At 41.1% G+C, this 25920-nt stretch overlaps 1 protein-coding gene across 3 annotated transcripts in view; it reads left to right on the top strand.

The window, feature by feature from the left end:
- The first annotated feature begins 1279 nt into the window (after nucleotides 1–1279).
- The window catches only part of NTN4 (netrin 4), a 123714-nt gene continuing 99073 nt past the window's right edge, over nucleotides 1280–25920 (top strand). The window contains exons 1-2 of one of the 3 annotated variants that reach the window (XM_053226627.1): nucleotides 1280–1300; nucleotides 5048–5577. In XM_053226627.1, coding sequence (XP_053082602.1) covers nucleotides 5104–5577 — 474 coding nt within the window. In that variant the 5' untranslated portion in view covers nucleotides 1280–1300; nucleotides 5048–5103. Of the gene's footprint in view, nucleotides 1301–1701; nucleotides 2225–5047; nucleotides 5578–25920 lie in introns of those variants that run through there. The other 2 variants (XM_015070484.3, XM_027071052.2) reach the window with 2 other exon arrangements.

The following is a 25920-nucleotide window of genomic DNA, read 5'->3' as shown; positions in this document are numbered from 1 at the left end:
TCTGAAATTTGTAATGAGAAGTTCTGCCTCAATACAGCAGACTCAGGTTAATGATAAATGTGCTTCTCTTTCTTTCTTTCTTTCTTTCTTTCTTTCTTTCTTTCTTTCCTTCCTTCCTTCCTTCCTTCCTTCCTTCATTTGCTTTGGCTATTAGGTTAATATTGGTGCCACAATGCCTTGACTGTTATAATTTCCTATCATTTATTTGGTAAAAAGAATAATTTAGAGAGGTGTTTCAGTGACTCCAATGGGAGCATAGCCATAAGACGTGAAGAAAGTCCCAACGTTGCCAATATTTGAAAACTCAAAAGGCTTATTTTCTAAAGTGTTATACAAATTGCTGCCCCATACCTTTTGCCACTCCTCAGTATTGGTCAGAAGAATAATTTTAATGCCTCCCAAGTGGATGAAGCTGATCTCATCCCATTTCTTCCTGGGAGATACAAACTTCTTATATATCCCCAGGTGAGTCTTGAAAAATATGTGCATGAGACCCAAAACTGAATTGTCATCATCAGTAACACACAACTGAATGGTCTCTGTAACGTAGTTAATTTTCTGGAAAATATTCAAAGACACAAAATGAACACAGCAATAAAACATGGTTTTCTACTCCACGTTTGCCTAGCCCCCTGGATGTGTGCATAGAATGGTATTTTCATAGTGCTTGCAAATGTCCCAGACTCCAGTGCGATGTAATCTCCTTCCATAAGCAGCAGTCCCGAGCAATCCTATCCACATTTAGCTGCTTCTGGTTGCTGTTAAATTGCTTGCCTTAACTTAATTCACAACGTCGTTTCACACACACCACAACACAGCGTATATGGAGTGAGAGTACTTGGAAAGACCAGTTTTCTCTTTGAATTGCCCTTGCCTCTAGACAAGGATGTTTTAAACTGCCCATTAGCTAATCCTCTGACCCTTTTCTTTTGGCACCTTGAGTTTGAGTTAGAGGGCACATTTTTACATCAAAATGGATACACCTCGGATAAAGCAAGCATTGATTGTTTAGTCGAGATGCCCTCCCCCGCGCCCCAAAGGCAGCAGAGAAGCAGCGAAGGCCACTTAGCAGTGCGCTCTCCAAAGCCCACAGCCCGTTGCAGGGCTGGTGGGGTTCCCTTCCTGGATCGTGAGACTCCGGGAGAAGGGGTGGCGGAGATGGGGAGTGGAGAGCAGGGTTTGTTTTGCTGGGGGATGTGGGAAGTAGGCGCTAGCCTGTTTCGCGGTTTTTTAAGCCCCTTGGCATGCCCTGACCTGATCAAGAGGGAGTCAACTGCTCTCTGGAATGTTCCGGGAGAAGGTGGGAGACTGCTTCCCAGAAGAGGCCTGTGGGTGCTGGAGGGCACCAGGGGGGTCACGCAGGGAGCTGCAGGGAGAGCGCCGGGAGGGGCACGAGGAAAGCTGGGGGCCGAGGTGACCCGTGCGCGTGGGGGCTAAGGCGGGCTGGATGAGCTGGTAGGAGGCTGCGGGGGCGGCCCGTTGGGCCAGGGGACCCCTCCCCGGGCGGCGGCGGCGGCGGCGGCGGCGGCGGCGACGACCCGGCAGCGCAGGCTGCACCGCCCCGGCTGTCAAGCGAGCGCGGGGGGCGGGCAGGAGGAAGGGGTGGAGGTGCAAGGGGAGGAGGGCTGGCACCGGAGCGCCGCGGTGTCGGTGCAATAAAAATGCATCCCATGGAACTGCCCATGGAGAAGGACGGGACCGAGGCGCAGCAGCAAGAGGAGGTGGTAAAAGCGGCGGAGGACGGCCGGGAGGCAGCAGCGGCGGCGGCGGCAGCGGCGGCGGCGGCGGCGGCGGCCGGGAAGTGAAAGGTCTCGCAAAGTTCAGCGGCTGCTGCGGGTGCTGAGCCCCGGGCTAGCGGCGGAGGAGCCCGCGGGACCGCTCCGCAGGGGCAGCGCGGCCAGGCCGGCTATGGTCCGGGGGCTCCCGTCGCCCCCGAGGTGCCCGGGCCCCTCCAGGCCGGTGTGCGAGGGTCGCCCTACCGCCTGGCGCGGCCCCGGCCCGCGGCTCCCAGCCGCCGGCGCCCGCTGACCGAGCCTGGCGCCCCAGGAGGGGGAAGAAATAAAGAGCCCCAGTTCTTCCTGAGGACTGTTGGCGCTTCATCCCACAGCCGAGAGGGCTCAGCTCCCTCCCGCACCCGCCCGGCCCCGGTCCTCCCGGCTCCTCCCGGCCATGGGGAGCTGCGCGCGGCTGCTGCTGCTCTGGGGCTGCTCCGCGGTGGCCGCAGGTGGGTGGTGACGCTGCAGGGCCCCCACCCTCCTTCCCTCGCTCTTTCTGTTCCCCACCTCGGGACTCGGGGGTGCAGGGTAGTGCGGGCTGGGAGCGCCAAGCTCGGCTCCCGAGGATGAAATGAGTGGCCATGTTCCGCCTCTTTTCCCTGGGTCTCCACAGTTTAAAATACTATTGATTTTTTTGCAACTGCGATACACATGCCCTTGGCTAACCCGATATCCTGGGTACGCCCTGCCGGAGATACCACGGCCTTGGTTTCTTTCTCGGTTTGGGCTTGTAAAAAACTGCCTTTCCACTTTGTGAGGGAACAAAGGACCAAGCTCGCCATCCCCCGGCACTTCATGGCCTGAGGAATGATGGGGAGGGATGGCCCAGCGACCCTGGGCGCGCGTGGGCCGCGGCCGCCCTCTGGGTGAGAGCTAACCCTGAGGTCCCTGGCCTCACGCTGGGCACTAGGGAACCAGGTAGGGACACCTGGGCGGGGTGTGTGCCCTTTCACAGTGGCAGTGGCTGGAACGCACTGAGACGCCGGGCTGGGGAGATAGGTGGTGACTGCCCTGGGTTGAACGGAGCTGGCTGGCCGCCCCTGGGGAATTGGTACCCTGGCTGAGGCTCCGTGGGAGGTCGGAGGCGGGTCTGCTCCTAGTCTCGGTAACTGGATGACCTGCAGAGGCGTCGTCAGAGGCTCTCTCTCCTATTCCCATCCCGGCTTTCCTGGGCTGCCTTTGGCCACCGGTTCCTAGCGCGCCGTTTCTAAATTCGGGAGCCTCTTCCGTTCCTCTCCCTCCCCCGTACGGGTCACCTGGTTTCCAGTTAGGGGTTAGCGCAGCTCAGGGTGTGAGGAGGAAAGAAAGTGAGGGACTCTTCAGCCATCCAGTCTCTCAAACGTTTCTCATTCGCTCTAGAAAGGGGAGTGTGGGCTGGAGGGACCGACTGGTGGGTAGAGAGCATCGGCGCACTTGTACCTTCCCTAAGGCTTCTTCTCCTCTGCCCCCAGAGACGCTGGCACACAGTTAAAAAAAAAAAAAGTTTTAGAATCTTCACCCCAAATCAGTGTGACTCAGAGGAGCATCCTTGCTATACTTCAATAGTCATTTCTTTAGGGATATCGAAGTATTTTTGTCCACCCAATATCTGGCTCCAATCTTTTCTGTACTTATTAGTTCCGAGGCGTTTAAAAGTATTCAGTACTTCCCCGAGGAGCCATTAAAGGTCTTAAGGTTTTACTTGAATTCTTAGGAGTACAGGAATACGCGTGCACCCCTGCCTGCACTTAACACGTGCTCCCCCCGACCACAAAGTGAACTTTATTGAACCTTTCCCTTTTCAAACCATGTTATGGCAAAAACATGCAAGCAATCAAGAGGTTGTAAATAAATATCACAAGGCAAGTGTTTCAAGTCAAAAATACTTGTACGGGCAGTATATGATTTTCCCCGAAATGCTTTACAGGTGAGTCATAGCACACTGTGTGTTTGGGTGATCCTGGCCACAAGCAACTGTTGCCCAGCTAATCAGAACAGTGGCAAGCAGAGTCTAGGCATAATGCACATTTGAATTTGACATTTAAAACATATGCCTAAGGAAGCCCTTTCCTTTGGTTGCAGAGGTTATGTGGGGCTGGTGGTTGTCAGCGTGTGAAATGTCTCTGTTTTAGTCTAAGCTGTCATTTGGCTTCTCCAACAGTACAGTGACAATAGTTCGGAGGTGCTCTCTCTGAAGTAGCAGAAACATTCAATTAGCCAGAATTTAGGGTTTAACGTCCTTTTCCTTCTTTCCTTCTCTGTTTTAACTTTTAAAATAGATGATTTTGCTTAAGGTAGTCATAATTAAAATGACAAACCCAAATTAAAGGATTAAAATATGTAGTCAGGATGTTAATAAGTGGATAATGTTTATCATTTTAAGTAATTTTGAAACATTAAAGTCTGTTGGACCTTTGTTTGGGTGGAAGCACATGTTTCTTTAAGAAGGTGTTTTAGTTCACAGATAATGTTTAAAGGTGCTGTTAGTGGCGGCCAGACTGTACACATTCTCCTGTTAAGCAAACAGGCAACGACTATATAACCTGTCATAGGTTGCAGCACTCAAGGGGCAGAGAGCATGTCAAATAGGCCTTTCTGCCATTTGGCAGTTGAGAGAGGTTTTTTTTCTCTTAGTTATATTTACTAAATATTAAAAATAGATATTCTGCATCTGAGCTTCAGTGATGTCTAGCTTTGCTACCCGAAGTGAGATCCCGTTGGATATGGATTAAGTATCTCCTATTGCTTTTCCTAGGGAATTGGCTCCCTCACATTTTTGGCTTAAAAATATAATAGGATTCTATATGTCCTCCTTAATGTCTTCTAATAAGCATGTTAGATAATGCTAAGGACTTAAATTATATTTTAAAGACTAAATTGGGTGATCTTAAATACACTATTGTTTTTTGGTATTATTTAAGTCATGGCTTCAAAACAAAGAAGTGTGTTTCGAATATAGAGAACATTTAGAAAGCAAAGTACTTAAAAGGTTGAGGCCCATTTTTTCCCCCAGTGTTTCCATTTCTCTTCCCTTCGCCCTTTATCTGAAATGATTTTTCCCTTTTATGTGAATTTTATAACCAAACATGAAATGTGTGCACACACACATGCACACTCACATGCTTGTATGTATCAATCCAGAACCGTATCCATGCCCAAATTTGGTAGAATTTCCTCTTTACCAAAAGTCTTAAGCTCTTTGGGGGTAACTTGACTGTCGAAGACAGACTAGGGTGACAGAAGAGCTTTCCAGATGGGTTTGTCTTGAATAACATATGCTTTCCCTTCCCTAGGACTGAGTGGAGTAGCTGGAGTGAGTTCCCGCTGTGAAAAAGCCTGCAACCCTCGGATGGGAAATTTGGCTTTAGGGAGAAAACTCTGGGCAGACACCACCTGCGGTCAGAACGCCACTGAGCTGTACTGCTCCTACAGTGAGAACGCTGATCTGACTTGTCGGCAGCCCAAATGTGACAAATGCAATGCCGCCCAGCCTCACGTGGCTCACCTGCCAGCTGCCATGGCAGACTCATCCTTCAGGTTCCCTCGCACGTGGTGGCAGTCCGCTGAGGATGTGCACAGAGAAAAAATCCAGTTAGACCTGGAAGCCGAATTCTACTTCACTCATCTCATTATGGTGTTCAAGTCCCCCAGGCCAGCAGCCATGGTGCTGGACCGCTCCCAGGACTTTGGGAAGACGTGGAAGCCTTACAAGTACTTTGCAACGAACTGCTCGGCTACGTTTGGCTTGGAAGATGATGTTGTCAAGAAGGGGGCGATTTGCACTTCGAGATACTCCAATCCCTTTCCGTGCACTGGAGGAGAGGTAAGAGCACATGTTTAACTCTACACTGTAAGGTAGAAAAATGTTACCAGCCCACATTTTTTTTAAAGCATGAAGGTATACTTGTAGCAACATGAATGAAATTAGAATTTTTCATGAGCTTTATTTGTCATAAATTATTTCTCACCCTTAGATATGGACGTGTAGTCATTTTCAAGCAGGTTGGCCACTGGCTGGGTTTAAGGTGGAATTCTAAGGTTTTAATTTTTTTTAATTTGAAGAAAGCGTAGACACACAACATCCTCACTTGATCTTAGAGGTTTGAAAGGCTAATAATTTCTTCAGTTAGCGGGTCTACTTACTGTGCTTCTGAAGGGGCAAGAGTTACTGAGACTGCCTGTTCCTGGAGTCCACACATGCTAGTATCTTCCTGAAACTGTTAACATAAATAGGAAGTAAATAAAAATAAAGCCAAGGGAGAAAAAAAATCTGTTTGTCAGGATACTTTTGTATAACAAGAGTTTTATTGGTAAGATTACAAGAGTGTATAGTAAACAAATGAAGGTAGTTTCTTTTGAGATATAAAAGTTCTTTTTGGACTCAAAACCGTCTCAGTCTCATTTTGCAAAACAGCTTCCTTAGCTACTAGTCCAATTTCTGTATAGAATGTTTTCTCCTTTTTTCATATTTCCCCTTCCCTAAAGGGGAAACAAGTCTTTTTAATAAGATATACCTAGGAATATATGGATATACCTGGGAAGTTTCCCTCCCCCATTCCCCAGAGCATTATGAAAACATTTAGAGAACACTAAGTTAAGTGAAAACAAATTAAGAGCATAAAATACCTTCATGAGATCAAGAAATATTGATTCAGGGGCACCTGGATGGCTTATTCAGTTGAGCATCGACTCTTAACTCTTGATTTCAGTTCAGGGCATGGTCTGTCAGTTCCTGGGTTCTAGCCTCACATTGCACTCTGTGCTGACACTGCCGAGCTTGCTTAGGATTCTCCCTCTCCCTCTCTCCCTGCCCTTCCCCCCCTTAATTAAAAAAAAAAAAACCTAAAAAAAAAAAACCCCATGATGCTCCGTTTTTTTTAAAAAAAAAAGAAAGAAATATTGATTCAGAGTGGTGTCTGGCTGGTTCAGTAGGTAGCAGTCACTCAGGGTCATGAGTTCAAGCCTCACATTGGGTGTAAAGTTTACTTAAAAACTAAAATTAAAATAAAATTTAATTTAATTTTTAAAATATTGATTCAGAAAAAAGAGAAGAGAGAATATAATCTTTATAATTCTGGTACATATCATGAACACACAGACTAAATAAGTGGTTCTCAACTAGGGGTGATTTTGCCACCACCACCCCCCCACCAAGCCCCCTCCCAGGGGACATTTGGCAATGTCTGAAGACATTTTTGCTGCAGGGAGGGACACTTACTGGCATGTAGTGGGTGAAGGAAAGGGATGCTGCTACACCTCCTATAGTGCACAAGATAGCACCCCACTCCCACTCCTGACAAAGAATTCTTAGCCCAAAACGTTAATAGCACCAAGGCTGAGGAAGCCTGGACTGGGTGTGAGGCATATGTCCCATGCCTGTAGTACTAATGGCTACAAATACTAAGATAAGCTGCCTTCTAGCAGTCCTTTGTATTACTATTCACAGACTTCCCAGATGATTGCACTTAGTGAACATTTTGTGAGCCCCTACTATGTGCCAGGCACTGTAGTCAGTGCCAGTAATCCTGCCTTTGGTTTGGGGAAAGGGTTGCTTGTGAGGGGCCTAATGAAAAAGCAGGTTTGAGAATTTCTTCTTCCTACTACCATAGACACCTATGGACTTTTGCCTTATTATCCACCTCCTTCTTCTGTGTGCTCCCTGCAGACCAGGCCCCGTGCTGCTGGCAGGGGAACCAAGTGGGATGTGGCACAAATAGCCTACAGACTGTGTTTCATTCTTCTTCTTGGTCTCTAAAGCTGGCTTCATATTGTAAACTCGTGTGCACCCTGTCATGATGGACATTTTTAAAGATACCAGACAGGAAAGAAACAGATAAGTTAGACTCATTGTTTTCTTATGTGGAGAACACTTTGTGTTGCAAACAAATGAATGGCTTTGGAAGTGATCCACATGCTCATATCGGTTCCCTACATCTCAGTGCTACTGGGCCATGTGTACCTAGGAAGTAGCAAAAATACAGTTTCACTAACCAGATGGCAGGCATGCTTGCTTAGCAAATATCACATTAACCGTATTATAATGGCCCAGCAATTACTTAGCGATGACTAAAGTAACATCTATTTAACTTACAGTGGAAGCAAAATCTTCTTTAAAGCCAAACTACTTATTGTCATCATTGGTTATTACATCAAATTTCAAGCAGAGAGAGACTAAAATTTACGTTAGATATTTCACCTTTGATCTCCAGTTTTAGTCACCTTTATATCCAGTTAAAAATTGGGGGGTCGGGGCACTTGCGTGGCTCATTTGGTTAAGTGTCCAACCTTATTTCAGCTGAAGTCATGATCTCATGGTTCATGGGATCAAGCCGCACATGGGGCTCTGTGCTGACAGCTCAGATCCTGCTTGAGATTCTCTCTCTCTCCCTCTTTCTCTGTCCCTCCTTGGCATGCTCTCTCTTCCTCTCAAAATAAATAAATAAACATTAAAAAACTTCTTAAAGTTGTTTTTCATTGTAGCTCTTATTTCAGCAGACTTGTAATTCAATGGCAAGAAAAAAAATCAAGGACCATCTGGTTCCCCCTAGAGTGTTTTTGCATATATACTCTAAACCATCATAGAATTTCTTCCTTTCCGAGCACAGGTTTGGGAATGAATCTTTGCCTCCTGAGTTAGAGAGTAGAAGAGAGTCTTCTTCAAAGACAAGGATCAGAGGATGCTTGCCTGGGACTGATTACTGCCTACTTCTCCTGTGTTGCTTTGGAATATAAGTTAGTACTGAGCTACAAATTAATTTTGCAGTACAACTCTACATCCCCAATCTCTATCTTTGGAAACTGGCTGATCAGAAAAATAAGCCAATTAACGTGGGGTCAAATAAGTAGTCTTAAATTTCATTTATTGCTTATTTATAATATTATTATAGACCTGGATCTTCCTCCAATCAATATAAGACTTCTGAGGACTTCTCAAGGTATTTTCCTACTACTCAAACTAACATAAATATATCCCAGACTTCATTTTTTTTCTATTACTCATTCTTCCTTGGGCTTTTAGGGCCTTAGACCTGTAGCTTCATGTTTAAGAAGTCAGATACCTCCATCTTTGGAGTTGAAGGCACCAGTCATCTGAAAGAGGGCTTTTAAAAATATAGGCCCCAAAAGCCACCCAGAAGAATACTCTTTAATTTAAGTTAAATCAAAGTTAAATCTGCTACACAGCAACTTCCTAAGTTGGTCAGCAGTTACAATGACTGGTTATCTGAAGATGTGTGTCCTTTTCAGGAGAGGAGATTAAGGCTCGGAGGTGATTTACCCAACAACAGTGCATAGTTAGTTATATGGCAGAGGCAGGACTAAATCATGAGTCTTCTGACTGTAAGTCTAGTGTTTGTTCCACAAAACTATGTTTTCTCGTCATTATTGACCCCCAAGAACTGCTTGCAGAGAGATGTATGCATATCTCTCTTCTCTCGCACTCTCTCACAACCATTTGTTATTCATTTGGATGTGACATGAAGGTTAAAAAGGCATTGCCAAACAGCTTTCTCCTGAGCAGGAATGTCCTCTGAGATGTCAGCAGTGTTTTGGGAATAAAAAGGTTCCATAACTAAACTAGGTTGGGAAACATTGGGGTTAACAAAATTAACATCTATAAATACATAAGTGTTCTCATTAGTGTTCTGTATCCTCAAGTGGGAATTGTAGGATGTGACATTCCCAAACTTATCTGTCCATGGAACCCTCTTTCTGCAGAACTCCAATTACTAGCTTTTGGAACCCCAGAGATCCACAGAGCACAAGTTGGAAAATGCTGGTTTGGAGGTATTAAGTGCTCCCAAAATCCCGGTAAAAGGCACAGATGGGGGAGATGTTGTTCAAGGGGTACAAAGTTTCAGTTATGCAAGATGAATAAATTCTGGAGATCTACTGTACAGCAACATGACTATAGTTAACAATACTTAGTTGTGTGCTTGTAATTCGCTAAGAGGGTGTATCTTAAGTGTTCTCACCATACACATGCAAAAAAGTGGTAACTGAGGTGATGGGTATGTTAATTAGCTTGAACATGGTGATTATTTCACAATGTATGTGTATATCAAATCATAAAATCATACTCCTTAAATACACACAATTCTCAATTTTCAAGTATGCCTTGATAATTTTTAAAAAGGCACAGAGAGGCCTGATGCTTGGCATGGTTTGACATCAAGGCTCTATGTCTATTGGGGGTTTAATCTCCTATTTAGTTGTAGCAGCAGGTAATAATAACATTGAAGCTAAAGATGAGAGGTTGATTAGGCTTTTTTGGGATTCAAAGAAGCAGCCTCAGATCCCCTCTGGGTACAGAAAATGGAGGGAAGTGAGGAGATGTAGCAAGTCATTTTAGGTTCCAAACAATGAGGCCTCTTGGAACTGGAATTTCAGTTATCACTGTTTAGGAAATTCCAAGTGACCCCAAAGTACCTCTAAAGTGATGGAGTTATTATCTCCTTAGAAGTGAGCATTGCTGCCCTCTACTCTTTTAACTCAGTGTTAGAAGCGCTCTATTCAAAATTGGATAGCAACCAACCAAGCCACACAGATTTTTTTTTTCCTCCAGGGCATTATGAATATAAAACATTCAAAGGGAGGCAGTGGTACAGAGCAGAAGAAGACTGGTGAAGCACTATGGAAGGATTGTGTCAATCTTACTTGCCTCTGTATCCCCAGCATTTAGCACATTGCTTGGATCATAGTAGGCATTCAATAAATCTGTGACTGCATAAATGAGCAGGAACAAATGAGTGATATGACTAGGAGAATATCCTTAAATGGCAGGAATTTAAGGGAGGAATGAATATAAGCCTTGCGTAGGGGATAAGATTCAGAAACCCTGGTTAACATGGAAAAGTTCAATTGGTAAAAATATGAGATTAAGTTGTGGTTGGAGAAAGGCAATTAATGAAGGACCTTCAATAATATTTTTTCACCCATTTGTTCATCAAACAATTTGGGGGCTATTATATGTCTGATGCCATTCCAAGTGCTGGGGTATGGTGGTGGACCAAAGAGATAAAAGTCCTGGTCCCCGTGAAGCTTAGGTGTTGGGGGAGGGGGATGGAGGGAGGATGGAGAACAAATACTTAAGTAAAATACACAGTATGTCAGAGTGTGATAAGTACCAAGGAGAAGATAAAACAGGGTAGAGGATGGGGAGTGCTAACCTGGAAGGCCTGCTCTTTTTGAAACAGGCTGAAGGATTCGTGTTTGATGGAATAGTCAATGACAAGAACTCTGAGCTCCTGGCAAGTTTTCCTGAGTGAACAAAATCTGTAATGAAAGGTCCCATTTCTTTCAATCTGTAGATATGGACAAATGAAGTTGTGTATTAAAATGACAAACATTGGCAAAAATCCCTCTTGCTAGTGTTTCTTAGAATGAGAGCATTTGGAAAGGAACCTAAATGTCATCAATGGAAAAACACATGACCGATGAGTAATCTGAAGCCTAAAGAGAGTTACATGACTTGTCTGTAATTACTCAGCTGAAATCTGTGTTTCCTGACTTTTAGCCCTGTGCTGTTTCCACTATACTAGTTGGAAATTACTTTGTCCTGAGTTAGGTAGTGTGAAGGATACAAAAATGATATACATTCATTTCCTTCACAGTCCTTACAATCCACTGGGTAAGAGATCAAACATGATCATTAATGGACTGATTTACTGAATAGTATGAGATAGTGCATGATTAATTCCCAGATACGTTGTGCAAATAATATGCCTTTCAAAATCTGAGTATTCATTTATCTCTTTGAAGGATGTCTCTTTGGCCATTGAAAAGATTCTACTTCAATACCTTATGGTAAAGTCAGTATGGCACAAGGGTGCAGAAGATGGCAAATTGCTTAATCAGGTTTTTATAGATATTTACATTTATAATATGCTAAGCAATATTTAGATTTTTAGCTGAAAAGAGAAAGTAATACATGAGTTGGAATGTTTGCTAATCACTACTCTTTGGTTAGCTACTTATTTTCTTCAGTCACTGAGATCTGCATGTGACAGTTTTGCAGCAGCAATGGTCATGAGTCATGGTCGCAGCGAATGTCTACTGATGCCTTTCCGTGTGCCAGGCATTTTGCAGAATGCACCATATCCCTTAATCTCACAAGAACCCTGTTAGTTGGGTACTAGTATTAACCCCATTTTGCAGACAAAGAAATTGAGACTTAGTGAGTTAGTGTAACTTGGTCAGACTCAAATAAGAAGTGAACCAACCCATGCCAGAGCTGGGATTATTAGCTTACCTCAAAATTATTTAGATGATTAGGTTTTATTATAACTAAAAAAAATTTTTTAAGTAAACTAAAACTAAATTGCTCTAGTAATTATTAGGTATGATATACAACTTACAGTGTGATTGATAATTTGTAATATGGTACCATGAACTTTGCATAACAATTATTTTTTTTACATTAGATAGAAAAATTACATATAACAAGCAGACTGTCTGCACTTAAGGTTACCTAAGATCATTTTTAAAAATTTATTTTATTTATTTATTTATTTATTTATTTATTTATTTATTTATTTATTTATTTATTTATTTTGGTGCAAAAAGGTGTTTAAGCCTGGGTGGCTCAGTTGGTTAAGCATCAGACTCTTGGTTTTGGCTCAGGTCATGATCTCATGGTTAGTGAGTTCAAGCTATGAGTATGGAGCCTGCTTGGGATTCTCTCTCTCTCCCTGTCTCTTTCTCTGCCCCTTCCCACTCATGCTCACTCTCTGCCTCTCTCAAAATAAATAAACTCTAAAAAATAAATAAAATAAAATAAGCTATATGGGAATGAGTACCATAGTTTTTTTCAGTACCATTTAATATACTTTTTATTTGATTGGTTGGTTTTGGGTGGTTTGTTTTTACCTAGCTAGTAACTGCTTTAAGTAATTTCTCTAACTAAAGTTAGTCATCCAATGTATTAATGTTTCGCTCTGAAGTATATTCTTAGCTATAATTTTGTTGAACTTCCTTGAAAATAAAATGTTGTATATATTTGTCTAGAGTGCTTCGATTATCCATACCCTTGGGGTACTCCCTTCCTGTAGGGGTGGGGCTAGAGATTAACAGCACTCTTCAAAAAAAAAATGCCTTTAGTTTAAAGAAAATCCAGAGAGTAGTTGTTAATTAGAATTATTTAAAGAAGCTACATAAAAATTAAAACAAACCCAGAGATCAAATCAATAAACTTTGACTTATTGATTTCAAAGAGTAGACTTTTCCTCCAAAAATACCTCCTTTCTAGCTATTAAGAAAATCTGTTAGTATCTGTTTGCTTTGCATTTGTTCAATTAGATGGTTTAGCTTTGCCAATGTTTCATTAGAATATTCTGGAAATTTTGAGAAATCAGAATATAAAATGCTGAGTTAGTAATGAAGGATTCACACTGAAAAGTTAAGGCCAGACAATGAAGAGCAGAGGAACAGGCACCTGGAGGTCAGGTATATCTGGGCACACAAGAGGTGCTTCTGACCAAGGAATGGAGAACCTAGAAACCAGAATGGTTATATTAGGGACTGGGGCTTCTGGAAGATGAGGAACGTGCATCATGACAGAGAATAAAGAAGTTATTGCTTCTGATCAGTAATTAGAAGTATCTGAAAACTCAGTAATAAATGTATCCTCTCCTTCCGCTTCCCGACCCATGCACTCTGTGTCACTCTGTGTCTCTTCTACTCCTCTAGTGTTCACTTCTTGAGGAACTTTGTCCCATCTATCACTGTATATGCCCTGTGGCTCCCAGCCCCCCAACCTCTGTACCTGGCATATGTCTCTGCAAGGCCTAACTGTCCAAAACACATTTATTGAATTGAATCATATGAAAATAAATATATATAAAATAATAATACCATTTATTAACTATGTTGGATGCTACATATCTACTAAGTGCTGATCTTTTCAAAGTAGTCATGATTCATTCATTCTTTCTATGAGTATTTATAAAGTGTCTCCTATGTGCCAGGCACTATTTTAGGAGTTGGGAATACAGAGCAAAAAGTCAAAATTTCCTGTCATTGAGCTTACATTACAAATGTAAGGTGCTAAACAAGGTAAAGTATATAGAATGTTAGACAGTGATCATTTAAAGGAAAAAAAAATAAACCAGGGGAAGGGGCTAGAAAGTGGGGAGGAGGTTTTCAATGTTTAGAAAGAACTCCCGGGGAGAGCCTCACTGAGACTTTTGAATAAGGACCTGAAGGAAAGCAGAAGCGAGCAGTGGACATATCCAGGGAAAGGCCCCAAAGAAGTGTGCCCAATGCCATCAGGACAGTGAGGAGGCTGGCACTGAAGCAGAGGGATGGAGGTGCAGTATAGTATCAGAGGTCAGAGGTCAGAGAGATAATTAGAATGTGGGGCCTTGAAGTAGGTGTCAGGATGGCCCAAATTTACACCTAGATCAGTTAAAGCCTGTTAATTATTTTTGGTATCCCCTTTCATTCTCTAAGTAATCCCAGTTTGGACTATATTTTAAGTCATTATTATAAAGTCATTGGTTTTTACTTTGAATGATATTGGAAGCCGTTGGAGGTTTTAAGCAGAGGGAAAAAATGATCAATTTATTTTTAATAGGATCACTTTGGCTTATGTGGATTTGTGGGGGTTTTTGTTTGTGTGGGGTTTTTTTGTTGTTGTTCTTATTGCTGATGTTTTGTTTTGCTTTGCTTATGTATTAAGAAAGACTAAAGAGGGATGCAAGGAGACTGGCTAGAATGCTGTTGTCATAATTGAGGCTGGGGCACCTGGGTGGCTCAGTCGGTTGAGCGTCCGACTTCGGCTCAGGTCATGATCTCATGGTTTGTGGGTTCCGGCCCACGTCGGGCTCTGTGCTGACAGCTTAGAGCCTGGAGCCTGCTTTGGATTCTGTGTTTCCCTCTCTCTCTGCTTCTCCCCTGCTCACACTCTGTCTCTCTCTCTCAAAGATAAATAAAGATTAAAAATAATTCAGGCTGGATCTGACAGTGCATGGACAGAGGAGAGCAATGGGAATGATGAAAGGTAGTTGAGTTCTGAATTGATTTTATGGCTACAGCCAACAGCATTTGCTGAGAAATTGGATGTAGTGTGTGGGAAAAAGAGAGAATTAAGGATGTTTTTAGCCTGATCACCTAGAAGAATAGAATAGCCATTTACTGAGGTGGAGAAGACTCTAGGGGAGCAGATTTGGAGAGGAGTGCCTGGAGCTCATTTCTGTACACATTACGTATGAGACATCCAAGTAGAGAAGATACTCAGTAGGCAGCTGGATCTGTGAGTTTAGAGTTCAGAGGTCTGGACTAAATGTATAAACTTGGGACTCATCAATATAGAGATGATATTTAAAACCATGAAACTGGATGAGATTGTCAGGGGAAGTGGGTGTGGTTGGAAAAGAGGAAAATCCAAGAACTGTACAGGGGAGGATCAAACTCAGTCCAACTGATGCTGCCATTACCAAAAAACAAACCACTCTTGCCAAACCCGAGGTTTATATGAAAACCAGTCTTGCCAGTCTAGGGGTCCAATGGTTGTTTAATTAAGAAGCAGCATGCGTCGAATAACATTGACTTTCACAGTCAGAACGGTGGGTGCAAATTCTAACGTGACTAGTGTGAGGGAAGGCATATGAGCTGCAACTCTGGGTTATCAAAAGACCAAAATGCATAGGGAAAAGGGAAAGTGCTGGCTGGATAATGAGTAATGATGGAAAAGGGAGAGGGAAGAATACTAACGGAGAAAGATACCTTTGAAAGTACCATGCTAAAAGAGAAATGTTGATCTTAGCGACCTTCAGATTTTAAGGGCCTCATATTCCATTGCATCTTGGTTTATCCAATTCTTCACCCTTTTCTGACTCAAAATTGCAGCTACCAGAGTGACTTTTTGGAATGATTATAAAAAAATATTTTTTGAATGTCCCTGGGCCATCACAGTTTTGGAAATGAAATTAAAATTTAGCACTGTACACATTTTTTTTTCTACTTAGGGTGTTGTGAGATTTGGTTTGCAGAATGTGATGGAGGTCACCTACCCAAGGCATGGGAGCTATACAGTTATTCCCATTTAAGTACATATGTTTACATTGTCACAGTTTTTAAAATGTGTCATTAATGTTTTAATTAATGTTTAATTTTTTGTTAAGAAGGAAAAGAGAAAGACAACATTTAGAGATTATAGTAGAATGTGCCAGTTTCTGGACCAGGCATTTTGCATATATCTTTCTTTATCTCTAAGGAACAAGCTCTTTTGGCTTGGCTGGTTTGGCTTGTTAAGGAACAAACAAAACAAAACACCAACCCTCTTTCTGTATCATATTTCTCTTCTCTCCCTAACCTTCCTGCAAATGATGCCTTTCTAGGCATCAGCTATGTTTGCTGATGTTACTTTACACTTCGTAATTACAGTTTCTAAGACAATAAAATAATTGTGAGAAATATTCACATCCTTTCTACATGACATCATGTTCATTTGTGCTAACACTGTATCTTTTGGCTGCCACTGAACAGGGCTTCTAGATTTAAAATTAGATTGGAGAAAATGTAGTCACTCTTTTATATTGTTTAATCTCCATTAAGAATTATTGTTTCCTTTTATTCTAGCCAATCTGATCCTTCTGAAATCTTTGAGGTTTTAAATCAATTCCTCTTGTCAGTCAATGCTATCTTTCTCTCATATCCTATGTCCCAACAAATGACCTCTGTCCCTATCTCCATATGAAAGCAAAGGTCAGTGGAGGACACTTAACACCAGTGATCTATCAGAAGAACCCAGGCACCTCACTCCCCAAGAATCCTCATCTTTGTTGTTTCCCATCCTGGCACACACAAAGGGGAGCAACACTCACCCCTTTGTAACAGTAGCTTCCTCTCTGATGATTCTCAAAGTTCAGGAGAATGTAAGCCCACTGGGGTTCCTTGGGACACAGGGTAGTGAAGAGGTATAGTTTGCAAAAACAAAAACAAAAACAAAACCAAAATTGCAAGGTGACTGTCAACTCCCACTCCCCAACTTCTTTTCTTCCCATGTGTGCTATCAATTCTGATTTGTTACTTATGGCCATTTTTCTTTCAAAATCTTCATTTCTTTCCTCAGAGAACCTTGTTTTGTCACATTAGACCACTTCTTTTATGTCTTCTCTGGCTCCAAATATGAATTTGTGAAAATGAGCATGACATCTAGCCTGCCCCCATGATTTTCTCTCTGGAATCTTCTATCACTTCTCCCAACTCCATTTCCCCCTTGTGCTCCCCCATCACATTCCAATTCTACTGTTCACTTTCTTGTCCTTCAGCTAGACAGTTGAACTCTACTGGGAAAAATAAAAACATAATTATACTGAGAGATGCCTCTACAAATTTGTTTTCTAGTCTAATTTGGCCCTCAAATTTATCTCGAAATCCTCTTTTCTTCAGCCCTCTTTCATTCCTGTAGTGAATCTTGCAGAGCTTGTCTGCTGTCTCTGAGACCACTCCTCACCCACATTACCACCACCCCCAACTCCCGCTGGCTCTCAGGTAAAGAGCTTGCCTCCTACCTCACTGAGAAAATTAAAATGTGTGTATGGCATCACAGGTTAACCCACAAAGGCCCATCAAGGCGAAAGCTGAGATTCATTCTCGATTCCTTTCTCTCCCTCAGCCATTAGCAGTCATTTACCAGGTCCAGTTCTGCTCCTGTAGTCTGTCTTGAGTATGCATGCTTCTCTTCATCTATACACAACCATCCTGGTGCAAACTGCCATGATTTCTCATCATGTACATTATTGCAATATTCCTCCAATTGTTCTTGCTGTTCTGTCTTGCTTGCTCTCCAATCTGTTCTGTATGCCACACTCTACAGGGGCTTTTTGAAATCCAAAATGTCACTTCCCTGCTTAAGGAGTCTTTTGTGATTCCCCAGTTCCCCCATACCATAGTCCACATTCTTTAATGTGGCACGCTAGGCTCTTTCCAAATGCCCCGGCCTTATCTCTCATCACTGCCTCTTCTGCCCTAGCTTCCAACTGTACCTACTGAACTACTTATATTACTCCAAGGTGCCAGGCTCTCTCCTACCCTCTGACCCTTGCACACATGCTTCGTTGTCCTGATGTTCTTCTCTTCTGTTCCCCTCCCCCAGTCTTACCTCTCATTCATTTAACCAAACTGTCAGCCAAATATTTTTTGGATGGATGGTTTGATCCATCCTTAAGAGCTGCTTAAACTTCACCTCTTCCTAAAATTCTGGGTTAAGTGCACTACACATGTGTGTCACACAGGTGCACCCATAGCACATGTTTACGTCTATGACAGCATTTATCACATTGTTTTGTGAACCCCTTAAATCAGCTCAGATCGTACTTTGAGACCAACTATTTAGCATCTAACATGCTGCCTGACATATTAAATCGCTATTTTTCAAGTAAACAGACTCTGAGGCATTAGTATTGTTATTATTATCAGTGATAACTATTTATTGCTTTCTGTGGCTTAAAACATTTGTGTGCAAAGTATCTGGTGTGCAGACACACTAAACAGTATGAGAGATGACTTGTTACGTGTCTCTGAAATTGCTATTTAGGATGACAGATCCTAAGGCAGTTGATTGTTACAATTTCTCAGTAAGGATAATGTCACAGGTACCATGTCTTTCCAAACTCAAACCAGAGGCTGTGTTCCTAATCTGTGAAGGCCTGGCACAAATGGAAAGGTACAAATCTGCCACCACCTCTTGGAAAACAGTGAAAGGTGCATCTAAGGTTAACTTGGAGATTTTGTTTAATTTTTCATCAGTATCATTGGAAATGATTGCATAGAGGGCCTCCTAATTATGCTTCTGCTGTGTTTCCAAATGGGCTTCTTCTCACAATGCTATAATGGGTACAAGGGTGGTTGTTTCGTGATTCTAGAAAACAATCACCTCATGGCACTGCCTCTGGACAAACTGTGTAGGTATTTGGTTCTCTTGGGAAACTGAAAAGCTTGTTACTTCTTTTCCCTAAGAATTGCTATTTCAAGTAGGTCAAATCCAACTCACTTGCATTTCTAGAGTTGGGATGAGAAACTAGCTTTGAAGAAAGTTTAAATATTTTCTTTGACAATACAAAAATGCTTAAAAAAATAAAATGTGCAAGCTATGTCTCTTTCTAGTTGCTTGAATTTCATTGTAGTTAGTATATTCCCACATTGAAAGAGTTTACAGTCTAATTGGGACTTCTGAATAGCTCTCTTTTAAAAGATGAATAATAATTGAAAGGCAGAGAAAGGAGTTCCATGGAAAAGTGCACATGTATAAGGAAAGCCAATCCTCAGAATGGTTAGAGTATGTGGTAGGGTGGGGAATGGGGAAAGTGAGGCATGGGGGAAAGAGGAGGCTGGCCCTGGAGGGTCAGGTCAGATTTACATGGTCTAGTATGTCAATATTTTAGACTCGATCATGTGAGTAGTGGATACCAATCAACAGCTCTTCTGGGTAGGGATGGCCTAATCAGAACTGTTTACGAAAGACAACTCAAGGAGCAGTGTGAAACATTCTTGGGCAAAACTTATGAGACTAAACTTAATAGTGATAAATATAAATTCCTCTTTTCAAAAAATCAACTCTACTGCCACCAGAGAGGTGTGACTTATCAGCGTTCATGTGAAAAAGACCTCAGGGTTTCAGTTGACTGTAATCTCAATGTGAGTCAACAATATATCATTGACTGCCATAAAAGCTAATGCAATCTTAGGCTACGTTAATAGAATAAGTTTCAAACAAAGGAGAGAATAGTCCTTCTATTGTGTTTTCTCATCAAAGCATACCTAGAATATTATGTTGAGGTCAAGATACTCCTATTTAGAGAAAGCTGAGCAGAACTGGTAAGAGCAATTAAAAATCTCATTATATAATGAACAATTAACTTAGGATATTTTGCTTATGAGAGAGGATTTATGGATGTTCAGGAATTGCTAGCATTCTTCAGATGTTTGAAGAGGGATTAAATGGACTTTGATGCTTTCAGAAGGCAAGAATATGGCCAAGGAAAGACTTTCTTAAAAACTGGGTATATCCAGGAGGCAAAGAGAGTTACCTTGAGTTTCTCATCCCGTGAAATGTTTCAGCAAAGGCTGAGTGATCCCCAGTGAGAGATGTTACAGGGAAGATTCATGTACAGATTTGAAGGCTTGTTTCATTACTCTTAGGGTTTCATCCACCTCTGAACACATAGATTATGCCATAGAGTGAGTAAATGACTAAGAAAATCCTTTACATCCTAACTACTCCGATAGCAAGGATCCCTGGATGGGCACTATTTAGCTAGTCACATCAGTCTTCCTGCCAGCTGGGTGGGAGCCCTCAATTTTGGTGTAATCTTTTTGGGGAGGTCTCATTTTTTGCAAAGTGAATGGTCCTTCTTAATCACTGAGCAAAAGGAAGTCACTTAACTGTTAAGAAAAGGGAGGCAAGGGGAAAAGAAATGAGCCCATACTCCCTGGGTCTCTATTTTATATTCAGAGATGACATTTTATCTGTAGTTGATAATATTACAAGATGCAAGGTGGTAGCACAAGTACAGTAGATGGAGTCCCAGGTCTAGTCTGTCACCAGGCTCTGCTGGTTCTATCTCTAAGCTGGTTCTCACCTGCAGTCACCCCTTTAGTTCAAGCTCCCTTATCTCACGCTCGAACCTCTCAATAGCTTCTCTCATGAAGTTAGGGGCCTTAGATTCTTCATTTGCAAACTGAATCAGTGTGAGAAAGAGTAAGATAAGGCATACATAAATGTGTTTTACAAATAGCTAAGTACTATATAAATACTAATTATTAATAATAATATAATTCAATTACTTTGGTAGTGAAGTGGGATTTTAGGCCAGTTTATCTAGTCATTTGGCAAATATTGGGGTTCCTACTGTGTGTCTAACACTGGAATAAGCTCTGGGGATAGAGTAGTAAGCAAAAACAGACAAAATGCATTCTTAAGCCTAGGCAATGACTTACACAAAAAATTTAGAACGCAAACCACCTGTAAGTTAGGGACTTCACATATTAACACTGGTCAACTGTCAATGTTTCCAAAAGCACTGAAAGTCTACACTTTTGCTTAATGCTTTTGGAGAGAACATCAGCCTTGGTCATTTAATAGTACATAAAGTGAATATAAAGAATTATATGCTTTTTATTAAAGCAGTGGCCAAGTCATTTTCATAGACAGGCAAAATTAACTGGAAGGAGTTAGATTTAGAGAAAAATGAACTAATCAGATGTACAAAGGACCCTTCATGTCTCTCCATTCCATATTTAGTCTTACATATCTATTGTGACGCTATAAATTCTTTTAAAACTATATTATGAACGTCAAGTACAAGATAAGGAACTAAGTTTTTAAAGATATTTTTAGATGGCAGTGTTACAGTAAGACATAAGTATGAGCTTAAAGTTTCTTATCAAAACTGAGAAATATGTATCCACCTACACCTTGTTGGTATTTCAGACTCAAGGAGGAATTTCCAAGTGATTCTAGTAAGAGGTTGCTTGGTAGCAAACTCAGAGTGAGCAAGCAGTTAGGTTCCTGGATCTTGTCTAGATTCCCTATTTGAACTTGCCTTTATTTTTTGTTGTTGTTAAGAACATATACTTGTGATTTTGTGTGGCAGGTTTGTTGTTAAGATTAATGATCTTAAAACAATATATTTTAAAAAGTCTCTCTTGAGGTCCTGTTCAAGTTAAGAAGTTATATTTAAAGGATTATCAATTTAAAATTTTATAGCCAGAACTCACACGCACCTGTTTACCTAGGACTTTATAAAACATGCACCAGGTGCACATGGAAATTCACAGTCAAGAGTTCAGTGATAAATTATTTCTGCTCCTGTTTAGTTCTCCTTTTTAAAAAGTCCACTTGATAAAGCATTTAGCTACTTCTAGATGGTCTAGAGGTGATGTGAGTGTAATCAGGAGGATATGTTATCTACAGGTCTGGCCCCTGGTACTATCGTCCTCAAAAGCCATTTTAATCCCCTGGTCAGTTTCCAGCCAGTCACCTTCATCCCTTCAAATGCTTCTCTCTCTCTCTCTCTCTCTCTCTCTCTCTCTTTCTCTGCCCCGCCCTCCACCTCTCCTCACTCCCTCTCTCTGATGACAAGGAGAAGGGATTCTCCTTTGCTAGGAGCTACTGAACATTTAGAGTGCTGCAGCCTCCCACAACCCTTTTAACCTCAGCCTTACCTGTCAGTTTGCCTGTCAGTTTAGTTGGCATGTAACCAGAAATATTTTTTCATGAACTAATTAATACAATGACAGATGCTATGGAAATATGCAGATATCACAATGTTCTATTCAGATGTAAACGTGATTCTTTCTTCCCTTTCCCCATCCCCCAAAATAATGACACTGGGACTGCAATCTTGCCTCCCTGTTTTACCATGATTGGAGACGGGGGGCTCAAGAGGTTACATACACAATATTCCCATTAAGAATTCATTTACTTACTCTCATACCACTGTCTTCACTCATCAATCCCATTTCTTCCCAAACTGCTGTATTGTAAATACTATAAATCTTTTAAAATCTGAATATCCCTTAGATTACAGAAAAAAACCTTTGAAATGCATTTGGATTAAACAAAATAAAATTAGAAAAAAAATCCTCAGAAATTAAGAGTTTAACATCTCAGAGAGGAAAATATTGTCATGTACCTTACACATATAAATAAAACAAAGGTCATTTGCTACTCAGCCATAGTTTAGAAACTGTGTGATATGAGACACTGCAAATATTTTACCTGGAGAATGAAAGTTAAGTTGATGGCTGGCCTTAAATATTTGAAGGACTTCCTTATTGAAGATAAAATAGACTTATTTTTGTATAGGCCCAAGACCAGTGTTAGAAGTTACAGAGGATAGATCCTAGCTTAACACAGAGGAACTTTTTAATAATTAGAACCATTAAAAAATGAAACATGCTGCTCTATGAGGGTGTGGGGTCTAGCAGAGAATGGACGGGTATCAGTTATTCTAGAGGAATGTCCTGCATTGAGAAATTTGGGTTAAATAGCCATATGTTCTCTTCTGATTTTTAAAAATGTCAAGCTATCTTCTAGCACCACTTTTTTTTTTTTTTTTTGAGACACAGAGAGAGAGAGAGAGAGAGAGAGAGAGAGAATGAAAGAGGGTGCAAGTGAGAGGGGGGCAGAGAGAGAGAATCCCAGGAGTGGCAGAGAGAGAGAAAGAGAGAGAGAGAAGCTCACTCAAAGGGGGGCTTGTGCTCACCAGAAGCAGGGCTCCATCTCACCCGATGTGGGACTCAAACTCATGAACCGTGAGGTCATGGCCTGACCCGAGTCAGAAGCTTAACAACTGAGCCACTTAGGTGCCCCTTCTAGCACCACTTTTGACAGAGCTCAATTTTTAAGAATTAGGGGACAACTAACATCCTATGCATTCTTGATTTTCTTATTCAGTTTTGTATCCAGAGTACCTAGCACAATGCCTGATAGAAAGTGTTCCCTCAGCTAAGCAATGGTGAATTAATAAATGTGAGTCTTTTATCAAAAGGCTTAATGTCACAGAGACCTGGAATTTTATCTTATTTAATCATGGCTTTGTCATCATATAGAAACAAAAATGACACTGATGATGAGAGACACAATTAGGATTTATATTAACAAGCTTGCAGTCTATCCAGGTTGGAACTGCCCTTTTCTTATCTAATGTTTAACAAAGAAATCCTTAAAAACTGAAGTTAGATTTAATTTGTTGTCCTGTTTTGCCTTGAATGTCAGAATTTCTGTTGTGGGCTTTTTGCTCTGTAAGCCCAATGGTTTAAACATCCTGAAAAACCTCTGTTTTTCTAGCTCTTCTCTACCCTACTCCTCAGCAGAAGGAAACGTAGACTAATTTTAAAGAATTTATTGTTTTCTATTTTATGAATCACATAAATTAGGCCACAAGTCTTTTAGTTGAACTGATTGTAACTCACTACATATAGGTCAAAGTAAAGAAAATAATATATGTTTTTTACTTTTTACCCAATTACTGGTGTTTATTTCTGCAAGTCTCTCCTTCTAATCCAGCTTTTGGTCCTCTTCCTTAATTTAACTCTTGCAACTAATCTTTGTATGTCAGACTGGAATTTATGGGAAAAGGTATATGAGATTCATCTCTACTGGAAAAACTTTTCATGGTAGTGATTAACCCTATCTTCAAGGTCTCCTACCAGTGAAGGACAAGGTGGCCCAAGGCTACCTGGAACAATAGTAATAGCAAACATTTGTCTGTGGTTTACAGAAGGTTGGGAGGTCCCTTTGAAGTCTATTTGTTTGGTAGCCAGGATCTACCCACCAGGGTAATAGTGTTTAAAGTTTTATATTTTTTCAAATCTTAATCAGGACATTTTGGTTGTCTTGGATGAAAAGTTGAAAGCACAGTGTAGGGCAGGTTTGCATTATGGAAATCCCCCAATAGGCACACACATGTTCAACCAGAAAGCTAGTTTTAAAGTCAAACTAATTGCCAACTGTGGTTTTCTATGGCATCCAGTTAGAAAAGGTGTTTATTTGTAACATTATAATATTTTAACAAAGTGTTTATTTTTAATGTATACACATATGCATTTTAATAAGAAAAATTAATTGAGGGAATAAACAGAAGGGGAAAAAACTATTTTAAAGCCTTTAACATGAGAAAAATGGCTGAATGCTTTTGCCCCAATGGATAATTTCATTTGCATTTGGTCTTGTTAGAGTTTAAGAGTTATCTTACTCTTAAAGAAGAGAAAAGAAGAAAAGAACTGTGTGTTCATAGAAATGTAGATATAGTTAGGTAGACTCAGAGAATTTCTGGATACTAATAACTGAGTGTTTATGGTTTATCTTTTTTTCTAATGTGACTAGATTTTAGAAGTAAACTGGAGATTCAAGGATGACTCTTTTAGTGCACTTCATTTAAAGGAATATCTCTGTTATCCTGCTGCAGGAAAATTTACTTTTTTTGGCTTTTTTTTTCATCTTTTGGCTTTTTTACTATATGCATAATTTTACATTCTGCATTAAATTATCTTGATATTACAATTAAGTGACTCAAGCACAGAAGAGTATAAATAGCTTTGTTCTGATCATGTTGAATGATACCAGGGACAAAATGAAATCCTAGGAAATGTTAATTCAGTAAGTGAAATAACCACCCAGAGCTGTTGTAATTTCATCTACTTTGGACAAAAAGGATATCTGCAACACTATAGTTTTTGCTACTTAAATACTCCACTACACCTCCAAATGCAACAGATTATATCAAAGGCAGTTTCATTTGCTCAAGGGAAAAATCTCAAGTAGGATCCTCTACCTTGTAGAAAGGAAAAGGACATGGGTAGAGAAGGAATAAGAAAGTTAAGTATTCAAACTGATCTCCTTAAAATCAGATTAAGTTTTTCCTTTTCTCTCATTTCTGGCATCTCAGAAGTTGCAACATCTTAGAAGTTATCAGCTTGAAATGAGATTTCTCCTTCTATTCATGAAGGATTAACTGCTATGGTAATTACCTTCCCACATTAAAAAACTAGAAAACCAGAAAAGACATCTGTTACAATTGTTTTAGACTTTGGACAACAGGCAGCATAAGACTGATCTGTGAGAGAGGGAGAGCAAGCATGGCAAGCTGTTTGATTGCCCAGCTTACTAACGGGACATTTCCAAGCCACAGCACAGGAAGGGAAACCAGAGTGGAATGGTCTCACTGAGTTGGGAGACAGAGATCAGTGCTCTAGGAGGCCAAAGCAGCTAGGATCTGTGGGGCAGAATACTGGAGAAGAAGGTGAAGCATAAAGAAAGAAGTCCAGAGACCTGTACAAAGATCTCCTCAAATCTTTGGCTAAATAATGAACCGCATATGCATGAGCTAAAAGTCTATGAGAGTGGGGAAAGAACCTCCAGAAAGTAGTAGCTAGCTGAACAATTCCTAGTATTCCCACAAGACAGGGAATAGTTCATGTTCCTACCATCCAAAGTGGACAGATCTCATAATTCACAGGCACTGTTAGAGTCCTCAGATGACCTTAGTAGTGGGATTACATTAGCTGTAGAATAAAAGCTAGACTGGATTCACCCTAACAAAAATTAAAAACAACCCTCAAAAATATTAAACTGACCCCAAGTAAATTAACTGCATGTCAGAACAAAGTCTAATCCTTCTTAGAGAAATGCATCAAAATCCAGCAACCAAAATCCAGCAAT

Source organism: Acinonyx jubatus, chromosome B4 (genome assembly GCF_027475565.1).
Source record: "Acinonyx jubatus isolate Ajub_Pintada_27869175 chromosome B4, VMU_Ajub_asm_v1.0, whole genome shotgun sequence".
NCBI lineage: Eukaryota > Metazoa > Chordata > Mammalia > Carnivora > Felidae > Acinonyx > Acinonyx jubatus.
The sequence above is the reverse complement of the archived record's forward strand: the minus strand, read 5'-3'. Positions and strand labels throughout refer to the sequence as shown.